This window comes from Varanus komodoensis, unplaced genomic scaffold (assembly GCF_004798865.1).
Source record: "Varanus komodoensis strain SLA01 unplaced genomic scaffold, ASM479886v1 scaffold22, whole genome shotgun sequence".
Lineage (NCBI taxonomy): Eukaryota > Metazoa > Chordata > Lepidosauria > Squamata > Varanidae > Varanus > Varanus komodoensis.
Genome location: NW_025335606.1, coordinates 5,630,347 through 5,656,785, shown reverse-complemented (window position 1 = coordinate 5,656,785; position 26,439 = coordinate 5,630,347). Strand labels below are relative to the sequence as shown.

The 26,439-nt window shown below is 46.7% G+C and overlaps 1 protein-coding gene across 10 annotated transcripts in view; it reads left to right on the top strand.

Moving 5' to 3' along the window:
* LOXHD1 (lipoxygenase homology PLAT domains 1) overlaps nucleotides 1-26,439 on the top strand; it is a 191,111-nt gene that overhangs the window by 65,643 nt on the left and 99,029 nt on the right. For 9 of the 10 annotated variants that reach the window (XM_044431528.1, XM_044431523.1, XM_044431530.1 and 6 more), the window contains 9 exons: nucleotides 60-220; nucleotides 13,706-13,782; nucleotides 14,518-14,714; nucleotides 16,021-16,213; nucleotides 18,544-18,704; nucleotides 21,754-22,042; nucleotides 22,912-23,063; nucleotides 24,123-24,256; nucleotides 26,065-26,210. In XM_044431528.1, coding sequence (XP_044287463.1) covers nucleotides 60-220; nucleotides 13,706-13,782; nucleotides 14,518-14,714; nucleotides 16,021-16,213; nucleotides 18,544-18,704; nucleotides 21,754-22,042; nucleotides 22,912-23,063; nucleotides 24,123-24,256; nucleotides 26,065-26,210 — 1,510 coding nt within the window. Of the gene's footprint in view, nucleotides 1-59; nucleotides 221-13,705; nucleotides 13,783-14,517; nucleotides 14,715-16,020; nucleotides 16,214-18,543; nucleotides 18,705-21,753; nucleotides 22,043-22,911; nucleotides 23,064-24,122; nucleotides 24,257-26,064; nucleotides 26,211-26,439 lie in introns of those variants that run through there. The other variant, XM_044431529.1, reaches the window with a different exon arrangement.

Sequence of the window (26,439 nt, the reverse complement as noted above, 5' to 3'; positions counted from 1 at the left end):
GCCTGCCTGCCTGCCTGCCTGCCTGCCTGCCTGCCTGCCTGCCTGCCTGCCTGCCAAAGGCTGATGAGTTCATCATTGAAGCAGTCAACCTGAAGCAGGTGAGGAGGGTGAGAATAGGGCACGATGGCAAAGGAGGAAGCAGCGGCTGGTACCTTGGCAAAGTGATAGTGAAGGAAGACGGACAGCCAGAATGTGAGGCCCAAGAATTCCCCTGCTACAGGTACTAAAATCAGACTCAGGGATCTGTGGTGCTCTGTCTACCGGCCGGGCGTTTCAAGCCCTCAGGCCGCCCTTTCCTTTCGACACAAGAGGGGCCCCGGGGCTTTAAAACCCAAATCCTCCCTTCTGTCTAGACTTTCTCCCAAGAGAGAGAAAATGATGAAGCAACTTGGATGGCAGCACACATCTGTCAGGAGAAGTAGCATCAAGGCCTGGACCATAAAAACCTCAGCACCTGGTCAGGTGAATGCCTCTGGACAAAGGCCTCCAGGGCTATCTTAACCTCACAAGGGAGGACATGGCAACCAAACATAAATAAAACTGAATCACAGGATGTCCAGGAGTCTCTGTCTGAATGGTGGAACCCGTGCTTTGAACATCTGCAATGGGACAGCTTCCCGTTGAAAGCCAGAGGCATGCTGCCCTCTTTCCCAAGTGTCAGGCGAGGAGGACGGAGGGAATGAAGGAGGATGGAGAGTAGAGCGGGGGTGGAAGGCTTTGCAGATGCATTTTTTCCTGGTTGCAATACAGTCACTTATTTATTTATTTATTTATTAAAACATTTTTATGCCGCCCCATTCGCCGAAGCCTCGGGGCGGCTTACAACAATAAAATTAAAATAACATTTTAAAATATATACATTAAAATACAAATATATAATATAAAACATACAATTATAACCTTATCCTACAGATATCAATATTTGTGTAAATGCTACCTCAAAAAGATTAGAAGGCTGAGCTGCAAACCTAGCAGACAATATGTCAGAGAGTTTAAATATAATTTTCTTTACTACAAATGGTCTGGGGTCTCCAAAACTAAAATTCTAAATGGTTATTTATTTATTTATTTTATTTAAACAAATTCTATACTGTCATTCATTAAAAATCTCATGATGGTTTACACACACACAAATTATCCCTTAGAGAAGAAAGCTGCTGAAAGCACTATTAATTCTATTATGGTGAAACGTGGCATATTGGTAACTTCACAACAAAAGATATCTAAAGCGTTTAAAGATTATTATGAGCAATTATACAAATCAGAAGTAGCACCAGATGCAGTTATAAAAAATCATTATCAATTATCCCAATTTTGGAGGAACATAAACAACATCTTAATTCTCTGATAACATCTGTTGGAATGCAAACAGTTACTTAAAAAAATTTAAAATAGAAAACCTCAGGTTTTGATGGTTTTGCAGCTGATTTCTATATATGTGGGTCTCATGTTATTCCACATCTTTTAAAAATGCCTAATTCAAGATTAGGTAGAAATGAAGTGCCTGCATTTTGGAAATCAGTGAGAATATTAGCTATTTCAAAATCAGGAAATGATGAGCTACATCCCTTCTGTGTTTCACCCAAGTACCTTGCAAAATTGTGATCTTTTTTTTTTCATCTCTTTTAGCCCAAAGATTAAATACTTTTATAACAAAATATTCACATATAGATCAATATGGATTTATGCCAGGGAGGCATATGTCCAATGCAATACATTGAGTGTTATATATTTTCTGTAAGGCTTAATGGAAGAAACAAGAAGTAGCAAGTCTTCCAGTTGATGCGCTTAAAGCGTTTGATCATGTGCAATAGAAGTACATATTTGAACTTATAAAAATGATGAATATGGGGGAGACATTTATTATACTTGTAAAAATTAAATGAAGGGGCATGTTCAGTAATAACAATTCATGGTGTGGATTCTGAAAAAAATGTACTTTGTAGAGGTACAAGGCAGGGTGATCCTTTATCACAATTGATATGCCAGGAAGCACTTCCTGACAGTTAGGACCTGAGGGTGTGGAATCAGCTTCCACAGGAGGTCGTTGAGGCCCCATCGGTGCGAGTGTTCAAGGACAGGCTGGACGTCCACATGGTGGGCATGTCGTGAGTGGAGCCGGCTGGTGCCGGAGGCCAGACTAGATGACCTGGGAGACCCCTTCTGACTCGCTCTGTTTCTATGCTTCTATGATATTTCCTTTAGCCATAGAGCCCCTGGCAACTAAGAGAAAAAATATTTAATTATTATGTGGATGATATACTTCTTTTTCTTTAAAATTCATTTAAAAGTATAGAGTTTCTAAAAAGAATAATAGAAAATTTTAAATGGTATATGGGTTTAAAACTTAATTATGAAAACTCTATATTATTGTGTATAAATATCCTTTTAGGAAAAACAATAATATCTAATTTAGACATGCTTTTTTAGTTTAAAAAGTTTAGGAATCTAGTTAACAAAAAATACTAATCAATTAATTAATAGAAATTATAAGAATGAATATATATATATAATTGTATAAAGAAAAAAATTAATGGACCCAATTATATTTGTTGATACTGGGCAGACATGCAATAGTGAAAGCTTATATAACATTCTTATTTTTGTTTCAAAATATATCTTTGTATCTAGATGTTATAGAGAAATATAATTTTGGCAGGAAAGGGGAGAAGTTTATATCTGGAAATTATAAAAGGTTAAAATTTATAAGCAGTGTTAATTATAGACCTGCTTCAACAGGTGAATTGGCAGTTCCAAATTTAATAAAATACTATGAAGCTTTTCAAATAGCACAGGCTGGTAAACATATAAAAATAAATGATGCCCCTGACTGGACTCAGACCTAGGGATCAGAGGACACTAACTTGGTAGTCTCTCTCTTTAACCAGATTTTTAAAGAAATAAAATAAAATAAACATAATCCTCTCATTAATAAATTGGTTCTAATATGGCATAATTATATGTTTTTTTAGCTCCACATATGGCTCCATTATGCCCTATTTTGGATCATCCTAAATTTATCTGTGAAGATAAAGATACACAATTTAAGTTATGGAAATAAATTGGAATTTATAGGATAAGAGACTTATTTCTAAATTGAAAGCCAATTTCAATACAACAATTAGAAGATAAAACTCCCCAAATAGGAATCAATGCAAATAAAAACCATTACAATGTGGTTGCATAATACAACTGATATAAGAGTACTCACTACATTTGAAGAGTATTGTAGCAAAGAATTTAGTTTTTAAAAAGGGTCAGTCTCACTTATCTATAAGAATGAATACAATAGTAATATGAAAGCTAAAATGACTTGGGAAAAATCAATATTACTATATCGGAAAAGTCATGAGCAAAAATATGATTCTCAAAACTCTGTAAGTCAATATCAGCTAAAGCCAAAGAAAAGGGTTTAAAGACAGTCCATAGATGGCAATTGTGTATCACCAAATTACCAACCTGCCCCTACTCAATTACTTTGCTGGAAAAACCAGTTTACGGGGTTCAATTGAACATATGTGGTTGTTTTGTCCAAAAATCAAGTCTTTTTGGAAAGAAGTAATAGAGGAATTGAAGAAGCTAACTCAACAAACAAAAATTCCTAATGAAACGCTATACTTTTTTATGGGGAGAATGAGGAACCGAATGGTAAAGAACAGTCAGCGATACTTTTAGGAACTGCACCAACTGGAACTGTAAGGTTCTGGAAAGATGCCCAAGGATTAGGGCTCTGAGGAAACATCCCAACAGAATCGGATCAGTGCTGTTGATGGGAAAACTGACCACCCACTTTTGCGGGCAAGACATAGAGATGATTCTGTTAGAATCTGGTGTCCATTTTTGATGCATTTCTGAGGGTTTGATGGAGTGGGTGGACCACCCGTTTAATTACTGGTCTAGTAGGTTTTAATGGCAGAGAAACTGACCAATTAATAATTGATTCTATTAATTGAATTATTGTGGATATTAATAATGTGACTGTATATAGTTAAAATGCGACTAGGAAAAAAGTATTTTAAATGGCAGTATGAGGTAATCAAGAGTGGCACAGACTGCTAGTGATGTGTGGGGAATCCAGTTTGGGGTCAGAATCTGTCGGATTTCCTCAGCTTGGCTCCCCAAACTTATGTAGCAGGTAAGGAAGAGATTTCAATCAGAATTCTGCTTCCACACACATTGCTTGCAAGCTTTGCACAGCTACACGCTTTGCTTACTTTACACAAAGAATTGCTAGGTTTCAGGAGCATTTGCAGACTCGATCTCGGTTCAGCTTGCTTCTTGCTCAGGGCCTGCATGTGGGGAAGAAGCCCGGCAAGCACAAGAGGGCCCGGCCTGAAATTTGTATCCCTACTGCAGCGGAATTTGGCGGTCTTTCCTTCATCTGAGGTTTTTGAGTGGAGGTTGGATGGCTGCCTATTCGGGGCCCTGTAGCTGGAGATCTCCTTGTCCAGGCATGCTGGAGCTCAAGCAGGCAGGCCCAATGGGCTTTCCTGGCATCTCGCTCTGGGCTTCCCCAAATGCCCCCGTTTCCTGCAGTTGCTGATCATTTGGTGCTTTCCTGGTTTTTGCACAATTTGCCCCATCCGAGAAGGCCAAAATGCCTCCCTGAGGCTTAACGACGGGCACTGAGAGCTTTAAGTGAAATATGCTGGTGTGTGGGTATTTCTGGTATTTTGGCCCCGCCTCCTTTTCCTTTAGCCCCACCCACTCTGGAGTGTGGCCTCCAAAAGCTTCTCTGAAAAGGGATTTCACTGTCAGGCTAAGACACTGAGCATCCCTGGCCTGGGTGAATTCTGAGATCCCTCCCAACTCTATGATGCTGCAGGGCTTGAATTTGCACCCGCGGCTCTGAAACAGATGCCAGTGAATGGCTGTAAGGGCCACTTCCCTGGCATCGTGTTGAGACATTCCAGGGAAATAAAGGGCCCCACATTCCAGTTCTCCGTGCCAGTGACTCAAGGACCTCCCTTTTCCTGCAAAGAGAAAGTAGAGTGACTGTCTCTCTTGTGCAGGTAACATTATTATGCTTTTTAATGAGGCATTTAAAAAGTTGCCACAAGAAATGCTCTTAAATGACTGTTTCCCCCCTGCCCCACAGTTTAACCTTGAAGGTCCAAAGTGAAGTGGGCCCTGGAGCCCGGTGAGAACCTCCTCCTACCTTTGGCATCTCCGGCCTCCTCACCTTGTAAAATATGACATGGTGAACCTGTTCTAGGTGCAGTCCATGGAAGCTCAGATTAGCACGACTGGCAGGAGAGGTCAGGGCGAACACGCCTGAACACTCCGGATTGCTGCACCAGAGGGAACTATTATTTGTTTGTTTATTTGTGATATTTCTAGGCCATCCAATCACACTGAGTCTCTGGATGGCTCGCAACAATTACCGAGTTGTGTTACAAGGGAAATAGAAATATAATGCCAAAGCAAAACGCAGCTGTGTTGAGTGGGGCGGGCAGGCAGGGAATACACATGGGAAACACGGAGCTGGAATCCCAACTTGCCATGGATTTGTCAGGAAAAATCTGGCAAGGCCACGGACAAAGTATAGTGGTCCTTGTTCATCTCCTTTGCAGCATCCATGTGAATTTTGCAATCCTCCATAAGGTGTATCCACATATATTTTGGGGTGGCAGAAAAGACAGGCATTAACAGCATAATCTCATCCGTGTTTATGCAGAAGCAAGCTCAGTTTTTAGTGGTTTTCCATGTTTTTAAATCCTGGACAAGTGTGATTAGGATTGCAACCTAAAGCTGCAGTGCCATGCTAAATTACCTAGGAATAAGCATTTTCTGAGTCAGCATTCATAGGATCAAGCTGTAAGGCTGCAATTACATGTACACCTACTTGGAGTAAATACCTAGTGAGTTTATAGCCATGCATGAATTCTCAAAACATGCATAAATCCTCTTGAAGTGCAGGCATCAGGAGCTAGCTTTCCCCCTTGATACTTTCAAGCAGCACATCGTTCTTTGGCAAAAGCTCTTTATTCTCCAGAGTACATGCAGTAAGCATGAACACCTCAGAATGAGTCTCTGAGCATGCACAAAGTGGTTCGTTGAACCTCTCAGCTGTATGCCACCCATCAGCTGGCTAGTCTTCCTGTCCCAGCGCCGCATGATGGAGCCAAAGGTTGTACCATGCCTGTCTGGCCTCCAGCATTCCTGGCCTGATTTCCTCCCAGCAGTTGTAGATTGTGGCTATTCTCAGAGTCTTCCTGAACTTGGGAAGAGGCTCCTCCCACCTCCCCCACCTCAATCTCTGGAGGCCCAGTTTCCTAGGGCATATCCTCCCCATTTGAAGAGTCCAGCTCTTCCTGATCTTGAAACTTGTACCAAGCACACCTGCCTCTTTCATTCCCAGTGGCATGGGACTTCTGCATCACCCTGGTTAGTGGATAGAACTGGTTCCTAATGATTGCACCTTGCAACCCGGACCCTGCTCCTTAAACTTCCTAAAGCTTTTCCTTAGATTCTTCCTAGGAATGGTTCTTAAATTAAAGAATTTAGAACTATCCTCCTTGTTGTTGTTGTTAGTCACAAAGTTGTGTCTGACCCATCGCAACCCCATGGACAACATTCCTCCAGGCCCTCCTGTCTCCACCATCTCCTGGAGTCCACCCAAGCTCCCTAGGTGACTTTAAAAATTATATTTTTTAATCCTTTCCCTTCCAGTTCAGTCACCTTGCAAAAGCAAGTGGGTTCTGTGCAAATAAAGCCATCCTTTGGTACTACTTCTTGCATTATCTTGTGAGCGTCCACCAGCGCCTTTGCTCCACACGATAGAACCTGAACTTTCTAAGGGAGCTCCCAGGTGAGGCTTTTCTCGTGCGATCTTTCTGCCTCGCAGAATTTTGCTGGGGCCAATGCTGGTGGAACTTACAGAAGTCATCACCTTCCCATTTTGTCTGTCCATCTGTATGTTTGCTTGTGTGTCCTATTTATATCCCACTTTTTTTCCTTCCAAGAACACAAGGTGACACACAATCTCCTCCTCTTCTCCATCTTATCCTCACAACAACGACCCTGTGAGGCAGGTTGGGCTGAGAGTCTGTGACTGGCTTGAAGTCGCCCAGTTGGCCCCTTGGCTGAGTGCAGACTAGAACCCAGATCGCCTGAGTCCCAGTCCCGTGCTCTTAACCATCCGCCGTATTGGCCCTCAAAGGACTTACCGCTCCAAAGAGTCCAGCCTAGACTCTCATTCCAACTGCTATTGTAACCTTCCTGTCTTTTAAATCCGCCTCTTCCAGGCTTTCTTTTTTTAACTAGGAAAAAAATAAAAAACCCGTGGAGGAGGAAAAGTCAGAATGGCAGGATGCCTTTTGGGTTGGTAGTCCTCCAACTGGAAGCACCCCAAACCTCCCCGAGAACTCAGCAAACACAACCCCCACACACAGGCTCAGACCTTAAAGCCTTTTCATTCTCCCTGAAACAGTTGTAATTAAACACCCCACACCCGTCCTCAGTCATGCTCAAAGTCTTTCCAAATGTTTGGCACACTTTTATGTCTTCAGAGCAAGCAGTGATATACATTTGCTCCCGCTGAGATTGCCTGCGGCACTAAAAGGACTCGCATTTCTTCCTCAGTGTTCCCATGGCTTTATTTGTGAAAGCATCACTTTTCAAAATATAAAAAACCAAGAAGCACAGAATAATCAATCCTTTGATTGTAGGAGAATCAAGTGGCACAGGTTGGAAGGAGTGGCCAAGTATGATATAGCTGCATCTTACTTTGGGGTTATTTATGACCCCAGATGTGCATGAAACAACCAATTGTGTCAGATTTTACTTCTGTGTTAATTACTTCACTGCAGTAATAAGTCACAGGCATCATTTCCCCACCGTTCCTTTCCTCCATAATCAAACATGAAAAATAGCATTGCACTGGAGCAAGAACAGTAATTTCTCATGGTGGGTGCAAAGCTGTCCATGAGAAATGCACTTGCCTTGGGAAGTATTGTATTCGACTAAGGACTTGTGCAACATGGGTTCAGCTTTTTGTTTCTTCTAAAGCCTCCCAATCCACCTTCTGAAGAGCTGAGGGTAAAAGAGCTAGTTCTCAGCCAGCTTCTACTCTGTTTACCATACCAAAATATGCACATGACGTATAATCTAACCCATGGAATTTCCTGGGTGAGTCCCACACGCATGCCACTAAGAGAGCCCCCGTTATTTTGCCTCCTGGGCGCTCTTCTCCAAGTGAGACGGTTGCCTCTGGGAGAAACGTCCTTTGCTGTCCTCGTCCTCCATTATCGCTTCCTTTCTGATGGAAAAAGAGCCACCTGTCGGCTCACAGCGGACATGGCCAGCTCAGTGCTGGCGCCTGTCTTCTGTGCCGACGTGGCAGCCTTCCGCTCGGCGACCGGGTCATGGGCCCTGGTGAGCCTGGAAGGAAAGGTGCTTGCCAACTGCATCCTCCCGTGTGAAGGAAAGCAGACTTCTCCGTGACCCGCAGGCTTCAGAGCAAGCCAGGCCTGCTGATCAAGGAGGCTTCCGATTTCTTTGTGGTTCTGGGAAGTGAATCCCGTCTGGATCCGACTTCTGTGAAACCAAGCCTGCCTGACCGATTTGGACGTGGCCCTCACCACAAAGCGACTGCTGGCAGCAGTCTCCCTGTAGTGAGTGGTCCAGCCCAACGAGGACCGAAGGAGAAGGGCCTCTTCTTGGGGTGCAGGCCCACGGCAATGGCTCCTGAACGCCAAGGCTGATGGGCCCCCACAGCCGAGCAGGAGGAGTGGCGGAGGCCGCCTTTGCCTCCCCCCATCCTCCTGCTCTGCCAGTGTCCCAGAGTGGGCGGGAAAGAGGCTGGAAAGGTGCCAGGATAGTATCTTATCCTGGCCTCTCCAGTCTCCTCCCTTCTCTGCCCCTGAAATGCCCCCTTTTCTCCCTCTCCAAGGTCCTTTCTGAGAGGGGTCAGGGGAGCAGGGTCAAAGCCCCGATTCCCAGCTCTGAGGTCAGAGCACAGCCTCTGGCTTGCAGCTGGGAATCCAGAGTGTAGCAGTGCCCCCTCCTTGGAACGGTCAAGGGACCCCTTCTTGGACTGTGGGGTGTCGTTCAGGCTGAGGCCGGGGAATAGATCATGGAATGTTTTGTTCTGTTTTTTCATCCATGTATGGATTTCTCTAGGACCCGGGATTAACCAGGATTGACGGTTTGAAATGCCTAAAGAAAGTCCTGCTGGATCAGATGAAAAGCCTTTCTAGTTCAGCCTTCTCTTCCCACCAGGGTCAGCCAGGTGCCTGTGGAAAATCCACAAGCAGATCTCGTGCAGGATCGCACCGTCCCCCTCCTGTTCTCCCAGAATGTGCATTTAGAGGCACGCTCCATGTTGAAGCCAGATATGGCCACAGAATGTCCAAAAATGGTCGAGTATATTTTGTAAATGTAAATTTACATTCAACCAGAACATTTAGTTTGCTCTGCTGTTTCTCTGGATCTCTGTCCAGTCTCTCACAGGAATGTTCTAGAAACAGACTAGATTACATGGAGGGAATTGATCCCGGTTCTTGCAGCAAGGAAGAAAGAATCATGGCGGTCCTAGGACAAAGCCCCATTGCTTCTGTCTGGAGATGCCTGCAGTTAAAACTGGTGGCCTGTAGAAGAAGCTTTCTTGTGTGCTTGTGTTACTGTGTTACTTGCATTTATACCCCACTTTTTTCCTCTTGCAAGGACCCCAAGGTAGCTTACAAGATTCCCCTCCTCTACATTTTAGCCTCACAACAACAATCCTGTGAGGTAGGTTAGGCTGAGAGTCAGGGACTGGCCCACAGTCTCCCAGTGAGCTTCATGGCCAAGTGAGGGCTAGAACTTGGGTCTCCTGAACCCAGTCCAACACCCTAACCACTACACCACACTGCCTGTCACTCCATTGCTAGATTTGATCCTGACTGCTGTGGGGCCAAGAGAGGAAAAGCCCTTGCTCATGTCCATGCTACTAAATGGCACTATAAGGAGATTTGAACAGAGTTAGTGGGAAATGTGCTGGCATCTTCGTGTTTCTGATTCAATAAGTGGCCATCAGCCGTTCGGTGTGCCAGCCCTCCTCTCCAGCGAAAGCCAAACCTTTTGCCACTGCTCTCTTCACTAGGCTTTCAGGATCACAGAACAATGATGGGCAAAGGCTGCTTGTCGGCTTGCAGCGGTGCAAATCCTGTGGTACCTGTGGCAAAACCGTGGCACAAACCGTGGCTGGCCAGATCCATTTCTGGTGGCACTGCCTCTTCTTGTCTCTGTTCCCAGTAGAGAAAAGCAATCCAATTCACTGCTTTACTGCAGCTGATTTATAGCATAGCACAACACAGCATATTGGTATCTCACCTTTCTCCCATTCAAGGTGGGATTCAAGGTGGCTCCGGGTGGTTCCCAAGTGGTCTCCCCTCCAAGCTCGGGCCAGGTCCAGACCTGCTTAGCTTCAACATGGGGAATGCCTTCTGTGCTTTCAACTTACGTTCATGGGAAAGCAGCGATGGTTGGGCTGGAAGGCACAGCCTCCCTTCCCCATTGACTGAAGCTTCCAGGGTCACTTCGTCCATAGGACCGTTAAAGATACCAACCAAAGATACCACTCTTTTTGCGTAGCGTGTCCACCTTCTCTCGAAGAAGAGTTTGATGCCATCCTCTTGGCATGGAATTATCTCCACCTGGTATCAGAAATATCAGCCTATCTACCCGCAAAGGGACAGATGGTTTGCAAAAATAGTAGGCATTGATGATAACTCACTGACTGAGCAGAATTGCTTTGCCAGCATCTTGAAAGCGTCGTGCAGATGCTGATCAAGGGTCAGGGGGGTAGAAGGACTCTCTCAGAGAGCCAAATAATCTTTACCATCGTGGCAGCTTGATCCTAGACGTTGCTTCCTGGTCCTGGGATGAGAACCCAAAACCAACACCGAGGACTGCTTGACTCACAGGTACTAAGGCCCTGTTTGCAGCGAGGTGAAAGGAAGCCATTCCTGTAAGGACTCTTTGTAAGGCTCATAGTTCTGTTGGCCACATATCCCATTTTCTCTGGCTCCCACTGCATCGCATGCAACGGAAGGTTGGACCAGACTGGTTCCAAGGTCACCTCCAACTCATCATCACTTCCCAGCTCCTAAATCTGAGTGGGTTCCATCCGATTTCTCTTTCCCTGACATGAGGCTGGTTGCCCGTCACAAGAAGAAAACAAGGTGGACTATAAATGCAATGTACTACTACTGCTGCTACTAATGCTATAATACTTTGCAATGCGTGCTGAAGTAAAATAGAAGAGGAAGTGCCTTTATGGAAAATTTTCCATCTTTCACAAAAGGTACCCCTTGCAATGATTTTTCTCACCTTTTTGCAAAAAGTGTGAAACTGCTCTCTCTCTCTCTGCATGTGTGTGAATGGAAGTGGGAACAGACCCTCATTGGCAAGGCAACCGGGCCTTGCTGTTATTGCAGCAAGTTGGCGAGCCGGTACAGGAAGCAGATGGCTAGCCGCACCGCATTGCTCTCAGCGGGACCCGTGTTCAGGCACGCATCCCCTTTCCCCCAGCCATTCACACATGCGCACATCCAGCGCTGAGGATGATGGGGAGTCTTGCCTTGCCATGCATGATCACTGGTGCCAGCGTGGCAGCCTAGCCACAGGATGCCTTTTCTGTTCCTTCCCATCTAGAAAGAGGGCAATAGACGGACTTAGTTTGCCCCCAGCGATGTGGTCGCACAGGCAAAGCTGCTTCCAGGGTGCTGTGACACCTCATCCTCAATGTGTGGTCCCTGATCGGCTGCACTCGTGGACTGAGGAAGTGAAAAGCAAACAGAAAACATGGCAGCCAAGCGGTAGAGCCCACTGGGATGGAGGGAAAGCGGAAGGCAGAAGACGAAGCCCAAACAGGAGATGGATTGATTCCATCGAAGAACCCGCAGTCTGGCATTTACAAGAGTTGAGCAGGGCTGTGAAGGGCAGGGCAGATCGGAGGGCTTCCGTTCATTGGCTCTCCATAAGTTAAAGACGACATGACAGCAGCAACAAGCAGTAGAAGATGGAGAAATGTGGCTGCAAACAGACAAGGCAAAAGAAATCTTTCCTCTCTGGAGCCTGGTGCGCCATCCATTATCCATCTTGCAAGATAGCCAGTTCCCTCCAAGTTGCGAGCAGTGCACGTGTGACCCAGACACCTTATGGCACATATAGGATGTTGTCAGACGGAGGTGGGTCACCGCACCCTGGAACATGTTGCATTGTATGAGCTGGTGAGTGGAGCGTGTGCTCCATTAGGCGCATCGCTTCCTGTGTAGCCCAGTGGGAACATCTGCACATGAAGAGCAGTTATGCCCGGACAGCTGACAGTCCTGGACTGTAAGATCTACTTTGTTTTATGTATGATAACATTGCTCCAGTTTTGGAAATAAATCCACCCTGGGTAACCGGTTAAGTGGCTTTTCACAGGCCCTTGTGGCTCCTTATTGAAGTAATGGGCAAGATTCACAACTAGGACATAAGTTTTGTATAAGACTCAACTTGCAGCATCTCAGGTAGTTAGCAAGTCTCCGTTGCTCTCTGCCTAGGGCCCTGGAGAATACACACGGATGAAGTTTCTTTGATATATTTTAAACCTGGGTGTGAGTTTTAGAATTCAGGTCTGAAATCTAGCACTGAGGGTTGCTTTTCAAATAGATAACACTCCTGCAATTTTAAAAAGCACTTTGTCAGTCAGACAAAGGCCATTTTTTAAAAAAGAAAAGATTTAATAGAATAGGCAATGGCTCCATTTTAATTTAAAAATAAGAAATTTGATAAAGGATTATTCTTCATCATGCAGTGACAGAGCTATACTGGGATCTGTAATGACCCTAACGTTTGATGGTGCCTTGCTTTAACACCCTACTTGCCTACACCATGTCACACATTAAATCTCTGGAGGCCTGGATGGCAAAGATAGACTGGATGGTTGGTGGAATGGTGACTTTCAGCACTGCATCAACACGCAGCAGTGATGGTCTTGCGAAATGAGACTTTCTGGATATTGGGGCCATTTCTCCCACGAGGCCACTGGCTGTACCGTTTCATTCTGCCATACATTCAAACTGGGCCTTTTTAATGAAATGTTCAGATTAAAAAAATAGAGCCTACAACCCCAGAAAAGATTCAGCCTCATTATTGCGGTAGAATACACAAAATATAAAATAGCAGAAGTTAAGGTAAGAATGTTAAACATTTTTTCTGGTACATGTTGGAGTTAATTTAACCTCTAAATCATCAAAAGTTTGTGGACCAGTGGTAAGGAGTTTTTTCCCAGCCTGGTAACTTACAGATGTGTAGGCATACAACTCTCCAGCCAGCTCAGTCTGGCAATGCTGGATGGGAGTGATAGGCATTGTGGTCCACCACACCTGGGGGTCATTGGACTGGTGAATAGAGGTTTAGCTGGGTACAAGCCCACGCTCCTTCCATCTTCTGCTTTTAAAAACACATACAAACCCCTTAGATCCATCAGGACTCATCACTGGGAAAGCTAGAAAGACAACAGAGTAAGAATGAAAATACCTTTGGATATTGACAAGAAGGCTGTCGTCTTTCGAAATATTCTCATAACCTGACTCTCTATTCCAGAATCATGCAAAGCATCTCTCTAACAATGTAGCTTTGTCTTCCAGTGTACTTCCTGCTTCTGGGGTTTTAATAAGCCTCCTGACGTTTGATCAGTCATAGCAGATAACTTAAACTTTCATTTGCTAACCAGATGGCTTGACAAAAATGAGGACGATGGACAAATTGTTCGGGAGTTAGTTCCAGATGGGAGATCGTCTCTCCTGGAAAGTGAGTTTGCCTGCTTGTCGTGTGATGCACTGAGTCCTGCTGCTTGTTTTTCGGTTCACGGGGAAGCACATTATCTGAGCCAGACGCTTCTGTGGCCCCTCCTAACTGCGAATGGGACGTGTCTCTCTGGTGTTCCTCTTCCCTCAGCTTTACGCACTGTCTCCTTCAAACGTCTCTTCCTTCCCCCTCTGTTCAGCAGGCCTGGATGCCGGCAAGGGCTGCTGGGCCTCAGAACTCTCAGGGCAGAATTTTTATAGTCACGGGGCAGAAAGATGGGGCTGCGGCTGGCCATGACAACCCCATTTTTGCATTTTTCCCACCCTCTATTTATCTCTTTGCCTGTCAATATTATCCTGAAAACTTCCCTTCCACAAATCTGTGCCACTGAGTGCTGCTGCCAGAAGGTAAGGAGTATCTTTAGCATAATCACATTGGACACTTCACCAGCATAAACCAGTACTAGCACAACACTATTAGTGGTAGTACGGCCAAGGGGAAAAGGGTGGTTTGCCAGTGAATTATCGTGGCAAATCTCTGCTTTTCCCCTTACCAGAAACAAGCACGCATCTAGCGGGGTGCTAAGTTGGGGAAGGATGCCTTAAACCATCTTTAGTGTCTCAGTTTTACTTCTACCTAGTTCTTTGCTTTGATCATCCATAACGAAGTGCGATGTGGGAAGATGGAGCAGTGCATTCCATTCACATTTCTTGTGTGCAAATGTTAATATCTCTGTAGATGTTGGTTACCACATCAGCATAAAGACAGGAGACATCCCTGGAGCCAGCTCAGACTCAAAGGTTTTGATCAAGCTCTATGGAGAGAAAGGAGACACGAAAAAGGAGTTTCTTTTGGTTTCGGATAATGATTTAGGCAACTACTTTGAACGTGGTCGGATAGATATCTTTACGCTTGATACGATGGACATTGGGAAGGTAAGAATGGGCGCCAGTGTAGCTTGGAGCTACACAATAAGGGCTGATTTCGTGTTGAAGGCCAATTGCGGAGTTCTCAAATTGTTTTGAAAGTATCTGACAAGTCACAGCGTTTCTTCATCAGAACACTTCCTCATGCTGGGTGGGTTTGCAGAAACGAGGGCAGGGAGAAGGAGAAAATGGAAATTGGGCATGATATAAAAAATTACAAAATCTTGACTCACAGGAGTCTGAAGATGGACTGCAGGAGGAGAGCTATAGACTTCATTAGATTTGCCTCTGCTAAACTGGTTTCAGGGTACATCAAGGGCCAGAGGGAAACCACTGCGACATCTTCCTGGATGGAAGAGCATTTTATTGCTTTCTTTTGAGCCACAGCGCCTCCACTTCAGGTGGCCAGAAGTGGTATTGCAACTACCGGTGCAGTGGGGCTCAGGAGGCTCTTCCTAATTCTGTAAAGTGGCTGACTCTGGACAGGGCATGGCCCCAGATGCTTACAGGAGACTCATCCCTCTGCTGGGCATTTGAGTGTATGTGTTGCGTCTGTGTAACTTTAGGAACTGGTGCCAAGCTTGCTTTTTGGTCGTCTCTCCTCATCCCCTTTTCCATTTGCATCCATGCCTTCAACCATAAGCCTTCAGGTACAGATTATTTTACTACTGATATTTGTGAACCTCTCCAGGAGACATTTTTTATTAAAGGGAGGCATAAAAATGCTTGACATGTCCAAGCAAATAATAAACATTCCTGCTTGTTTTCCACCTCTCATCAGGGAAGCATCCTTTCACATAAGTGTCTGTCTTGAGCTTCTTCCTTTATGCTAGCGGTAGAAACTTTGGGAGGTCCAGAAACCATTGTGTCCCCTATATCCCCTGGCTTGCACCGCTCCCCATATCTGGAATGCCCCCCCCCCCAAGGAGATTCTCCTGGCCCCTTCCTTACTTTCTTTCGGCCCCAGGTGAAGGCCTTCCTTTTTAAAAAGCATTTTAATAACTAATTGCCGTAGGCCTTTGTTTTGTATGTTTTGGTGTATTTTATTGTTGTTTTTAATGTGTGATGTATTATGGTTTTTATTATGCTTTTATCTCATGTTATGAGCTGCCCAGAGGTGCTGTGGCGCAATTGGGTGGCATACAAATGTTTTAAATAACTAAATAAAATCAAGGCATCTGGAGAGGTTTTGAAGTACCCAACGATGCTCGGTTGGGTCAAAAGGGGGTCAAAATGGCTGCTCCAGATGCCAAGTAAATTCGTACCTGTGTTCTTATGCTCTTTTCACCATTGTGGGCCATTTTGCCTTCCAAAGATCCAGCGGCTTCTCATTGGACATGACAATGTTGGCCTCCGAGCTGGCTGGCACCTGGCCAGTGTTCAGATCAACATCCCAGTGCATGGCAAGATGTACAACTTCCCTTGCAACCGGTGGCTTGATAAAAATGAAGCTGATGGCAAGGTAGAAATTGAGGTCTACCCCAGTGAGATCATGACGATCGAGAAATGTAAGCGGCGCCGATGATGGAGTGTTTGTGGGGTGAAAAGCATGGCTTCTCGGTTGCACTCAGTCGGAAGCAGAGAAGGAGAAGCTTGGAAATTAAACTCCCTGAAGTCTTTGCTTGTGGAGGGCCGCTTCCTGAGGAATACCTGATTTAGCACACAGTTTTAATTGCATGCAGAGCCTTGCAGATGCCTTCCATTTTATGGGCAAAGCCTCCATCTTCTCTGGCTCTCCTAAAAGCCCAGCTCGGCAGAGAGGATCGATGTCTCCCAGTTGGCCAGGGGTTTGCTATCAGAGGCCGTAACAGCCCCTGCATTCCAGGAGCTAACTAGCTTCCATTTCAGCTGGATGCGATGCCTGCGGGAATCTGCCAGTCTTCCCTTATCAGTAAGTTGCCGAGGTACAGCTGCACTTGCTAGGGCGAGAAACTCTCCTGTTGTTTAGACTGCAAGGCTTCATGGCATCAGCAGCAAAGAGCGTGTAACTAGGCGTTCGACCCAATCCCCTTTGTTCAGACACCTATCTCCCAGGCAGCCTGTGCTGACAGTCTGTTCCAGCAGACTGAAGCCCGCCTTGCAGTCCAGCGCAGACTGTGTGTTGTTAGTGACAAGCTGCTGAGCCTTTCCTAAGCGGGCCGGCCTGAATTTTGTGCGCAAACAATCTGTTTTCCCTCTTGTAAGCCAAGCTAGAGCTGCAGTACCGCCTTCCTTGAGATTCCAAAACCCTTGAGCCAACTGCAGGGGCCAGTGCAATATTAAATAACTATTACCAAGGCAGGCCATAGCATGAATACTCAGGAGTAAGTGCCATTGATTTCTTCTGGGGTTACTCTCATGTAATTCTCTATAGGGCTGTAGCTTAGATCAGCAGGAGCAGTTGGGTGGTCGTGTTCAGTCTCCAAAAAGCAGGACAGAGGGAAGTGCTATCTGCATAATATTTGTATATGCTGATTCACATGCATTTAGAAACAATTGCTGTGATTTCGATAGAAATACAATGCTGCTTGCCATCATGTGTGACCTGCAAATGGTGCACTGTCACCCCGCTGTCTGGGCGTTGCTAACGAGCTACTTCAAGGCTGAGCGCTTCCTGTGGATGGTTTATACTGGGCTTAGACTGGGCAGCTGTTCCGCTAGAGGATCTCATCAAACAGAGGACTACTCTCCGTAAAATACAGAAATAAATAAAAGGACACCTGGCGCCAGTAGTAGTTGCTGCAGCGACAGCGGCAAATGAGCAGGGCACAGAATCAAGGCAGCCCTGCAGGGACCGAGGGGCCGTGGGGAATGTCTTGCATGGGGAGAGGTTCAGTCCAGCGGCAGGTAGGCGGCCGGCCTGCCAGCCAGAAGGTGTTCGGCAGAGGATTTATGCGCTCTGCAAAGTGTCCCATTTCTCCCCGTGGTTTCCCAGCTTGTTCCCCGGGCTTGGGAGTCCCCAGCCTGACTTCCGAAAGCGGGAACTGAGGCCTAATCATGGGCTGCTGGGCTGCTCCTTCCATGAAGACGCCTCCGTCCGAGAGGCTCCCCTCCACTCGGGCTGGCCAGTGTGGGTGTGGGGCCGGATGGCAAGAAATGCTTGGAGAATGGCTGGCTGAGGAGGAGAGAAGCCAGTGCCTCTCGCTGCACGGAAACCATTCCAAAAGCATCTCGTGGCTTTGCTGCTTGCTGCTCCTGGACCAGCGCATCGATCTCACCCTCCTTTATGTGCCATCGTCTCGCTGCCCACCCACCCTACCTTACATCCAAGGTCCAGCTGTCTAGGTTTCGCGCTTGCCCCTCACAGGAAGGGGCCCTGACTCGGCACCCCCCCCCCCCCCCCACTTCCTTGCAAGCAGAAGCTCCTGGAGTACATTTGGGGGATCTCTCGCTAAGAGGGACAGGGAGCAACCTCACCGCATTCCCGAGACTCCGTGGCAGCATGGCAGCCCGAGTGGACCAGCCTACTTCAACCTAGTGCTCTCCACATGGCTTGGACTACCACTCTCATCATCCCTAGCCAGGGTTGACTGGGGACGAGGGGAACTGTAGGACAAGACGGTCTGGAGGGCATCACATTCAGCCAGGAATGAAAACTACTGTATTGAGCAGATATAGGTCTAAGGTACCTATGCATAAGGTAGAATCCTGCATTCGCTTTGAAAAATGGAGGGGAGGGGAGCATTTTGCCTGCATGAATGTGCCTGGATACAGAATGGAGTGGCGGGGGGGGGTCCCAAAATCACCAAGCAAATGCCTGATTTTGCTGACTGGGATGTTGCATCCCAGCTTCGGGGATCTTGCGAGAGCCTTGGCATGCTCTGAGGACCTACCATCACCCTCTCCGCTTTGCACGCAGTGATAAATTACGAGGTGTGCATCGTGACTGGTGACGTGCGCAACGCAGGCACCAACGCCAACGTTTTCATGCAGGTCTATGGCGACCTGGGCAAAACAGAGGTGCTGATTCTGAAAAACAGGTCAAATAACTATGAGAGAGGAGCATCGGAAACCTTCAAGGTACGGTGAGCTGCAGAAGGGCCTGACCAGACCTTTTGGGGCTGGAGCGCTGTGCACTGTGCCAAGTAGCCCAGTTCCTCCATGTTTTCCCAGTGCATGCTTGGTCCCTACCCTTGGGGGTGGCCTGATCCTTCACCTACGCTTGGAAGGAGACCTACGACAGAAGGATGTCGGGCATGATGGAAGGGAAAGCTCAGAATGTCTGGCTGAGAAAGAAAGAGACAGATGCAAGTTCATCTGGATTTTGGAAAGCCAAACCTTCTTCAGCTGTCTGGAATTTTCACTGCTCATGCCTCAAAGGGAATGTTGACCCATGCCTCCTTTCTCCCTTGGCCTGCCCACCCCTCCCAACATCCTAACCGGGCAGAGTTCTGGTTGTTTAAGTGTCTCTCTTGTCCCCCTTTGAACCCAGCAAAGATACTGGAGAACTGCATTTTGGAGCATTGGGAGGCTTGGGCGTTAGGCAAGCTCATCAGATTGTGCTTCATGACTGCACAAGGCAGCTAACCCCAGGTCCGATCTTTCCCAGTTCCCAAGCCTGAGAGCTGAGGATAAGATTCTCCCAGTGCTCAGAGGTGGATGCTTCAGAGCCTTGCATGGCTCTTGATCCTGCTCATACGTAGCAGAACCAGCCTTGTGCAAAATATAAATTACAGATTATGCAACACTCCCCACCAACCCCACCCCTCGAAGAGAAAAAAGACAAGGCCTCAAAATGCTAAAAACTAACCATTATTTAGGTGTGTAACTTGGAGAGAGAAATTTATTTATTTATTAAAACAACTTATATGCTGTCCCCTTCGCATAAGCCTCGGGGTGGCTTACAATCATAAATAAAAACAGCATATAAATACATAAAATAGTGGAAACAGCCTGGCAAGTTAAAATCAATACATAGCCTTAACAATTAAAATAATGTTTGAATAAAAAGATCTTGGCCTGGCGCCAAAAAACAAATAATGACGGCGCCAGGCAGACCTCTCTGAGGAGTGCGTTCCATGAGTTGGGCACCACCGCAGAGAAAGCCCTCCTCCGGGTACTCACCCTCCTAATATCTGTCACGGAGGGTTCTTGGAGAAGGGCCTCTGTCGCCGATCTCAAGGAGCAGGAGGGCATATATGGACGCAAGCGACCTTTAGGTAACCAGGACCCAAGCCGTTCAGGGCTTTGTAGGTGATAACCAGCACCTTGAATTGGGCCCGAACTTCAATGGGGAACCAGTGGAGCTGACGGAGAACTGGGGTCATGTGAACATAATGCCCACTCCCCGTCAGCAACCTGGCAGCTCTATTTTGTACCATCTGAAGTATCCGGACCGTCTTCAAGGGCAGCCCCACGTAGAGCGTGTTACAGAAGTCTAATCGGGAAGTGACTAATGTGTGTGTCACTGTCACCAGGCAGTCGTTCTCCAGGTAGGGACGCAGCTGATGGATCAGCTGAAGCTGAAGGAAAGCGCTCCTCGCCACCGCTGTCACTTAAGCTTCCAATGATAGCTCTGGGTCGAGGAGCACTCCCAAGCTGCGGACTCTGTCCTTAAGAGGGAGTGCAACCCCATTCAGGACAAGGTCAAGGTCCCCCACCCCGAAGCCCGACCCGCCTACTAACAGGACCTCTGTCTTGTCTAGATTGAGCTTCAGTTTATTGGCCCTCATCCAGCCCATTACCTCGGCCAGGCACCAGTTCAGCACAGCCACTGCCTCACCTGGATTGGTTGAAAATGAGAGGTAGAGCTGGGTATCATCAGCGTACTGATGATTCCGCAGCCCACACCTCCTGATGACCTCTCCCAGCATGTAGATGTTAAATAGCATGGGGGACAAAATGGACCCCTGCGGTACTCCATGGCATAGCTGCCATGGTGCAGAGCCATAGTCCCCTAGCACCACCTTCTGGAACCGGTCATTGAGATAGGAGCGGAACCACTGCAAAGCAGTGCCCCCTACCCCCAATCCCACTAGCCTATCCAGAAGGATACCATGGTTGATGGTATTGAAAGCCGCTGAGAGGACCAGGAGGACCAACAGGGACACACTCCCCCATCTCTCTCCCTGCACAGGTCATCATACAGGGCGACCAAGGCAGATTCAGTACCATACCCGGGTCTGAAGCCAGACTGAAATGGGTCCAGATAATCAGTTTCATCCAAGAGTGCTTGGAGTTGTCCTGCCACCACCTGCTCTAACACCTTGCCCAGAAACGGGATGTTGGCCACCGGTCTGTAATTGGGGCCATCTCTGGATCCAGGGATGCCTTCTTTAGGACAGGCCGGACTACTGCCTCCTTTAAAGGGGCAGGTACCCGGCCACCCCTCAGAGAGGCGTTGACCACTTCCAGGATCCAGGTCCCTATCCCGTGCTTGGCTTTGTCAAGTAGCCAAGATGGGCAAGGGTCCAGTAAGCAGGTGGTGGGACATACTTGTCCAAGCACCTTGTCCACATCATCAGGCCACAATAACTGAAATTCATCCATCAATTGTGGACCAGACGGCAACATTGGCTCCTCCCCTGAAGGCTCTGAGTCACTAGTGGAGTCCAGCTCGTGACAAATCTGAGCGATTTTCTCCTTAAAATGCTTGGCAAAGTTGTCACAGCGACATAGCCTTCTCTTCAATCAAAAGTTTCTTCTGTCACATTTTCTGTGATTGTCTTTAAAAAATTGCACAAAGATTCACATTTCCCTCTAAAGTAAACTGTTTTCTATGCTTCTTCCCCCGCAAATATGCAACTTGGTACATATCTCTAAAACATGCCTTTTAGAGCCTAGTACCACGCCATAAAATTTGGGTAAGTCCGTTATCTGAAAACTAATTGGCTAATTGTGTTGGCTCATCACGTGAGCTGAGAAGGCCTTGGGTTATGTCTCCCAGGCCACAGACCCAGCGGGTGAGCCACCGTCTCATTTTCATTGTGCAGATCTGCAGTATGGGGATAAAAGTCCTGATCTACCTTGCAGGGTTTGTGTTTGTTTCCTTGATGTACTGTACACGTAGTGCGTTCAACATCTTTAGAATGTTAATTGTTAAGCCTGATTATTCCTGACAACATTAAAGATAGAAGCTGCAGACGTTGGCAAGCTCTACAAGATCCGCATTGGCCATGATGGGTCAGGCATTGGGGACGGCTGGTTCCTGGAAAGTGTCACACTCAAGAAGATGGCTACGAAGATAAAGGAGAGGAGGAGGAAGAAGAAATCCACTCAAGAGGAGGAAGTGGAGGACCCTAACAAGCCAGGCGTCATGGAGGTTTATGAGTTCACACCCCATCGCTGGCTGGCAAGTGACGAAGAAGACAAGGAACTGGTCACAGAACTGATCCCGGAGGATGGATCTCAACTTGAAGGTGGACTGGGCTTGCATATTTCCAAATGTGTTCCATTATATCTAACATTAGGACAGGTACAGAACGCAAGGCTGATGCAGAACCTAAGTGCAAAGAACCTACAGGGCCAAGTTTGGGGTCATTCTGGGCATCTCCAGAAGGGCACACCCTCATCCTTGGAGCCCTCCCTCTTTTCTCCGACTGCCCACTGTCCGGTCTTTCCCCAGGTCTGAGTTTTCTTTTCCCTACCCCATTCTAAAAAGGTCAAACTGTGTCTCCTAAGGTTATTTACTTGGAGTAAGAGCTCAAAACTAAGAGCTGCCAGTACTGTTTTGTGTTTTGGGCTCACGCCATTTTGCCTTTGCCCCCTGTCCACCTCTGGCGGTCCCAGAGAACTTTGCTGAAATTTAATTTGACCCTCTGGTGGAAGGACATCCAGCACAGATGCCTTGAACATGTCAAGGAGTTTCTTCCCCCTTCCCTTGTTACTGCCCCCATGCTTGAACAGGCCAAGAGAAAGAGCAAGGAGGAGGACATGGAGGTCCTGGCCCCAGGAGCAGTGGGCCCCTGATCATGTGTGCCCTTTGTCAGGGGCCCCGCAATGGCAACAAGTTACACCAACCTTGTTTTGAGCAAGGCGTGGGCAGGAAAAGAAAGATTTGCTTGGCAGCCCTGTTCACCCTTGAAAGCACAGCCTGTTTTGGGTTAAAACTTTAAAAGAACGTCATGGAACTCCACTCAGTGTGGAGCTTGATTCTAAGAAGGGCCTATTTAGATCGGTTGCTATGTTGCAGGATATTCATGGTGTGACCGCGCTCAAGGAACAAGGCTGGCATGAAAGAAAGTCTGAAGAGTATCCCTTTTAAAGGCTTATGGCTTCCTTTCCCCAGCGAACAGCTATGAGGTCCACGTCATCACTGGGATCGTCTGGGGAGCTGGGACTGATGCCAATGTTTACCTGAGCATCTATGGTGAAAGAGGAGACACTGGGGAGAGACATTTGAAGCGCTCAAACCACATAAACAAATTTGAGAAGGGTCAGGTAAGAACCTAAGTGTTGCCCAGGTGGTGGGGGAATAAATGAGGACTAATTGTCCAGCTAGCCCGGCGCACTGGAAACAGTCAACAGAGTGCCACACATCTGGACTGGTGCACACCACTGTACCAGTGGATTTCTAGCTGCTATGAATTTGAGTGAACAGCTCTCCCTCCTGATGCCACGATCGGCTTTGGAGAAGCCCTTTTTGTCCAGGTTGCCTCAGGAAGGAAAGCGGTCCACTTCCCCTCCCCAGTTCCTGTGATTTCAATCATTCTTAACTCCCCTTTATATGTTTTAAATCATGGGTCCTCAAACTATGGCCTGCAGGCCAGATCTGGCCCACCATGCCCGTTTATCTGGCCCGCCTCAGTGGTTTCGGACTCCCCGTGCCTGCCGGCGCTGCCGCCTCACCACACGCGTGCCGAGATGGCGGCTTGCTCACTTGCAGATCGTTTTGGGCTTGCTGGGAGATGTCCAAGCAAGCAAGCTGCCGCCTTGCTGCACGCCCCTGCCACTGCCTCGCCGCACATGCACCCGCCGCCACCTCACTGGCCCCCTGTTGAAAAAGTTTGAGGACCCCTGCTTTAAATGGTGTAATCAACACAGAAAGGTTAGTTTAGAATCTCCCCTGTCTTGACCCTTTGCTCTTTTGGATCTTTGCTTCTCCTGGGTTTTCTTTGCCTGCCCTCTGACAGATTTCAGTCTAACCTACCTCGCAGGGTTGTTGTTGAAAGACTAAAGCAAAAGAACGAGAATCTTGTAAGCTGCCTTGGGTGCCTTTCAAGAGGAAGGAAGGCAGGGTATAAAAGTAGTCAAATAATAATATTCAGACTATCCAGTGAATATTCAGTATCAACATTCATAGAAGAGAACTTTACAGAGAAATTGGGGAGCAAATTTGAGCCGCAATTATATACCTGTGACTATGGGAGTAAATAACATTGAACCCAGTGGGACCTACTCCAAAGTAGACCTGTACAGGATTGCTCTCAAAAGCACATGTTAAAATGTTCACAATTAAAAATGTACAGGATTCCAACAAGCTCTTTTCTTGTTCCGCAGGTGGATATATTCACTGTCCAAGCCATTGACCTGGGAGAGCTAAAGAAAGTGCGAATCCGGCAGGACAACTCTGGACCCAATCCAGCCTGGTTTCTGGAAAGAATTGAGATTATTGACACCAAGGAGGAAAGCACGTAAGCAATGAGTTTAAACCCCCCCCCCCCACTAATGCAGCAATTAGGGTTCTGTCCAAAGCAATCCCAAGCCAAGGGAAATACAATTTGAGGAAATTAATGAGCTATTTCAGTTTTGGATATTACCAAAATACCCAAGGGTAGCGCTACACAATGAAAGAACATAAGTTGGAGGGGGGAGGGGAAGACTGGAGATGTTTAAGTAGGGTAAACACTTGGTGGATCCTAAAAGCACAGTTTAAGAATGAAGCCACATTTGGCTTTCCCTTGGGTATTTTACAGTACAAACCTCCTCATGTGTATTCAGATGTGAACCTGTTTTCAGTGGATCGTACTCCCTGGTAGGTGTATCTAAGCTCACAGCCTCAGTGTATAAGGTTAACAAAGCTGGTAAGTCCCTGTTAAGGTGGTACAAAGCCATCTTGCTTTGGTTGTAGAAACTGCACTGGATGCCTATATCCAGTGCTTTTTTTGTAAAAAAGAAAAAGGGTGCCGGAACTCACGTCGCCGCCGGCAGTAAGCACTGAGCGTGCGACCGCACACACCAGTCCCAAGCCGAGCAGCGTCCCAAGCCGGGCAGCGTGGACACCAAAGCAGCCCGCAGGCACTATGTTAATGATGTTTGCTGCTGACCTGCTACGCCGGCAGGTGATTCAAAATCACTTCGTAAAATCCATTGGAAAAAATGGTGCCAGAACGCCGTTCCGGTGCGTTCTATGACAAAAAAAGCCCTTCGTATATCCAGCATTTTAAAGAGCACATTAACAAAGATGCGTGCAAATACGACTGTGCTGATGTGCTTAGTGCACCACCTAAAATTAATCTCTTCCTTCGATCCTGGAATGACCAACCTATTTCTTTGAACTTCTGTTCTGTGTTGATTTAGGAACCTGGGTGTTTTGTCCAACAGGTAGATCTGAGTTACAGCTGGGCCTTGTCTTTTCAGAAATGGAGAAAATTGATTGCTTCTCTATTCCAAAATGCATTGTAGGCACAGTCAGAAACCTGGATCATTTATCAGGCAATGACTAATTCATTCAGGAAGCAAATCTGCAAATTTTGAGACTGGTCCTCTCTATACTTGCTCTGTCTATACTTCCTTTCCATGGGAGTGGCTGAAGCCCTGTCGAAGAGGATGTTCAAGGATAGGCTAGACATGCACCTGGTAGGCATGTCATGAGCGGAGCCAGCTGAGCCAGGGGTCAGACTAGATGCCCCGGGAGAGCCCTTCTGACTCGCTCTGTTTCTACGTTTCTATACTGCAGTCCACATGACCAGCCTTTTCTTCCCTCATCCCCTGCTTTGCTGAGCCACCTAACCCAAGGTGGAGTTCTGGAGAACATGAAACTGCTCATTTTTGTGAAATTTTGGTTGGTCCTAATGCAAGTACTGCCAAACTGTGGCCTTTGGACATTTCTGGTTTCATGGACCAGCATGAATAATTCTGTTTGTTTTTTAACATCAGTTTTATGTCATGTTTTCTAATATGCTTGTTATGATTAACAGTAAAGATTATATTGCTAGGAAATCTTGGACGCCCAAGAAAATCCTGTTTTAGGCAGAGGATGGAATGACATCTACAATTCTGGTACCAAAAGGCTATTTACAGGGTGGAGTAGGTGGCCCTGAGAAGAAAAGTTAAGGAACTTAATTCTTTCTGTTCCTTTCTGGACACTTCTGGCATTACAAGTCCGTGCTCTTGTTCTGGCTTCATAGTGGGGTACCTTTTAACTCTGTTCCTCTCAGAGACAAATTTAATCATCTGGAGCAGGCCACAGAGAAAGTGCTAAGAAGTGTTCTTCTTGCAGTTACTATTTTCCATGCCAGAGGTGGTTAGCTGTGGAAGAAGATGACGGACAAATTGCCAGAGAGCTGGTACCCGTGGCCGAGGCATTTGTGAAGAAGGGTTCAGACAACGCAGGTGCACTTGCAACACTTGGCCTGGAACAGAAAGGTTTGTGGTCACCTTTACAAAACCCTTCCACAATAATCCCAGGGATGAAACGAAGCACTTTAAATAGCATCCGCTGTGGAATGTTTTGAAATGTATGCCTTCTTCTCCCATTGATTAAAGTATGTTTGTGCATATTTTTCAAACATTCGTTTTTAATATGCCTTTTTCAGATACACACACGTTGTCCAATGCATTTGTTCTGCTCTGCAAAGTCACATTGCAAGCTCAG